The sequence below is a fragment of the Penaeus monodon genome, chromosome 15, assembly GCF_015228065.2.
Source record: "Penaeus monodon isolate SGIC_2016 chromosome 15, NSTDA_Pmon_1, whole genome shotgun sequence".
Lineage (NCBI taxonomy): Eukaryota > Metazoa > Arthropoda > Malacostraca > Decapoda > Penaeidae > Penaeus > Penaeus monodon.
The window spans coordinates 47,560,604-47,562,849 of record NC_051400.1 but is presented as its reverse complement, the minus strand read 5'-3'; the positions used below and the strand labels follow the sequence as shown (position 1 = coordinate 47,562,849).

Below are 2,246 nucleotides of genomic sequence, written 5' to 3'. Positions count from 1 at the left end.
GCATGTTTTTTTGTTTAATGATACTTGGCATGATTTCATAATTTTGTTTTCATTACTTCCTTCAAGAACTTCATTATGATTCTGAGAGGTATGAATTTGTTACATAGAGAAGATTGCATTAATGATCTAGGAGGAACATTTCCCTGTTATCTGATGGCAAAATTGAAAGACAGCTGTATTTTACATTTTTCTTGTTTTTATGCTGATTTTTTACATTTATTACATACATATATAGATTCTCATCTATTAATGCTACTAAACATTTGTCCTTGTAGCAAATAATAAGATGTGTATATCAAAACGTGTGACACTGAAAGTTCATACACTTATATCAGAACGTACCATTAAAAATTCATGACACGAGATCCCGCCTCACAGAGCGATGCACCCAGCAACTACGTGGTCCACGAAGAAGGCAATGGAGAAGCTGTCATGTTCTCTTTCAAGTCAAAAGCATTCTTTGGCAAGAAGAAGGTGACGGTGAAGGTGGAAGACAGTGAATTTTCCGAGAAGTTCTCCCTTGACGTTGTGGGCAGCTCTGGTTCGGTCAGTTGCAAGTCTCCAAGCAGAACGTACCAAGTAGGTGTACCTTTCTTTTTGCCAATGTTTATGATTATGTGAATGGTACTTAAAGTAGGCTGAATGAGGGTGATTGTTAGGTCTGCTAGAAGTTGGTGCCAATGCCAAACACTTCGGCAGGTATTAATGATCTGAGAGAAGTGTTTTGAGTACTCCACATTGCTTTGATTGGCTCATGTGAAGAATATTGATCATATTGTTGAATATAGTTCTTTGTGTACTCTCTGCATAAGTTTATTTAATTACAAGTGAATGTGATGGTGTTGTATGTCCTTGTAATAGGGAAAATCACTGAAGATCAACATTTCTCAAAATTTCAGGTGGGAGTTGACATTCAGCTTGGTAATTCTGGTCTGACCAAAATTGTGATCTTTACACCATTTTACAAGATCCTCAACAAGGCTCCCTTTGACTTGGAGGTTATGGAGGCTGAGTTTCCACATGCTGAATGGTTTACTGTGCTTTCTGGTAAGGAAGTGTGTATATCATGAAATGTATTTTTGTAAAGCTCTGCAGATACGAGAAAATTCAAGCAATATAGCAGGTGCTATAGATATTACAGAGAGGAAGCTATGACAATATTTTGGGGTGTTATGTAAATTAACAACTAACCAAAGGATCCAGTTGATGGAAGGTGATTGTACATCATTCCATGTATTTTTCCCTGTAGGAGAGTGCATTGGATGGTGGCCAATAGGAAATGGAAGACGCATTCATGTGAGAATAAGGGGAACCAGTGAAATGACAGCAGCTTTGCGTTATGACCAACCACTCTCAACTCTTCTTTATATACCTAACAAGGTAGGTGAGAGGGTCTTTATGTATTTTGATATGGATAATATTTGAGTTTTAATTGCTGATAAAAAAAGTACTTTCATCTGTTGCAGTAGGAATGAGGCTGATTATTTAGATAAAAAGTATGATGATAATGGTGATGGTGATGGATCTTTATTCCAACTGTAGAGAATGTTTTCCGGTGTTAGTGAATCAACGTTTCAAGTTCAGCAATGCCCAAGAAACCAGAATTTAATCACTTGATCAGTTTATCGGCAAATGTTGTTGGCTTTACAGTATGGAGGCATTTCTGCGGAGGTGAACCTGATGGATGGCGGTGCTATGGTGCAGTTGGACCAATTCTCAGAGGGCATGACACCTGTCCTGATCATAAATCATCTCACCAACACAACTGTCTCTCTCTGGCAGCACAATAATGATAACAAGAAAGTGTAAGTTGATGACTATTTATTGCTATAGAATTTGGTGATTTCTGGTTTAATATCTGTATTGCTGATTATATCAACTCTCTCTCTAGCAGCACAATAATGTTAATAAGAAGTTTTAAGATGATGGTTAAGTGTAACATTATGGTTATATTCTACAGTGACTTCTGTTCTGAAAAAATGTATTGATATAACTATTTATCAGTTTATCCATTTTTCCAAATTTTTTGTTAATATATCTCTAAATTTGCAGCCATGTGAAACCCCAGTCCATACAGCACTATACATGGAGTGATCCTGGAGGTTCACTTCAGTTGGTGTGGGCGTGCGGGGCTGGGAAGACCACTCAGCACTCACTGGACAAGGTAAGTCCAGCAATTTCATTTTCAGGCTTAGGCTTTAGGAGAAACTGTGTGGCAGAAAGTTACTGTACAGTATGTATGTGTG

General features: G+C 37.6%; 1 protein-coding gene across 6 annotated transcripts in view; it reads left to right on the top strand.

The window, feature by feature from the left end:
* LOC119582071 (vacuolar protein sorting-associated protein 13-like) overlaps positions 1–2,246 on the top strand; it is a 48,363-nt gene that overhangs the window by 32,736 nt on the left and 13,381 nt on the right. For all 6 annotated transcript variants that reach the window (XM_037930315.1, XM_037930316.1, XM_037930314.1 and 3 more), the window contains 5 exons: positions 379–579; positions 900–1,047; positions 1,250–1,380; positions 1,651–1,805; positions 2,053–2,164. In XM_037930315.1, the coding sequence (XP_037786243.1) occupies positions 379–579; positions 900–1,047; positions 1,250–1,380; positions 1,651–1,805; positions 2,053–2,164 (747 nt within the window). The remainder of the gene's footprint in view (positions 1–378; positions 580–899; positions 1,048–1,249; positions 1,381–1,650; positions 1,806–2,052; positions 2,165–2,246) is intronic.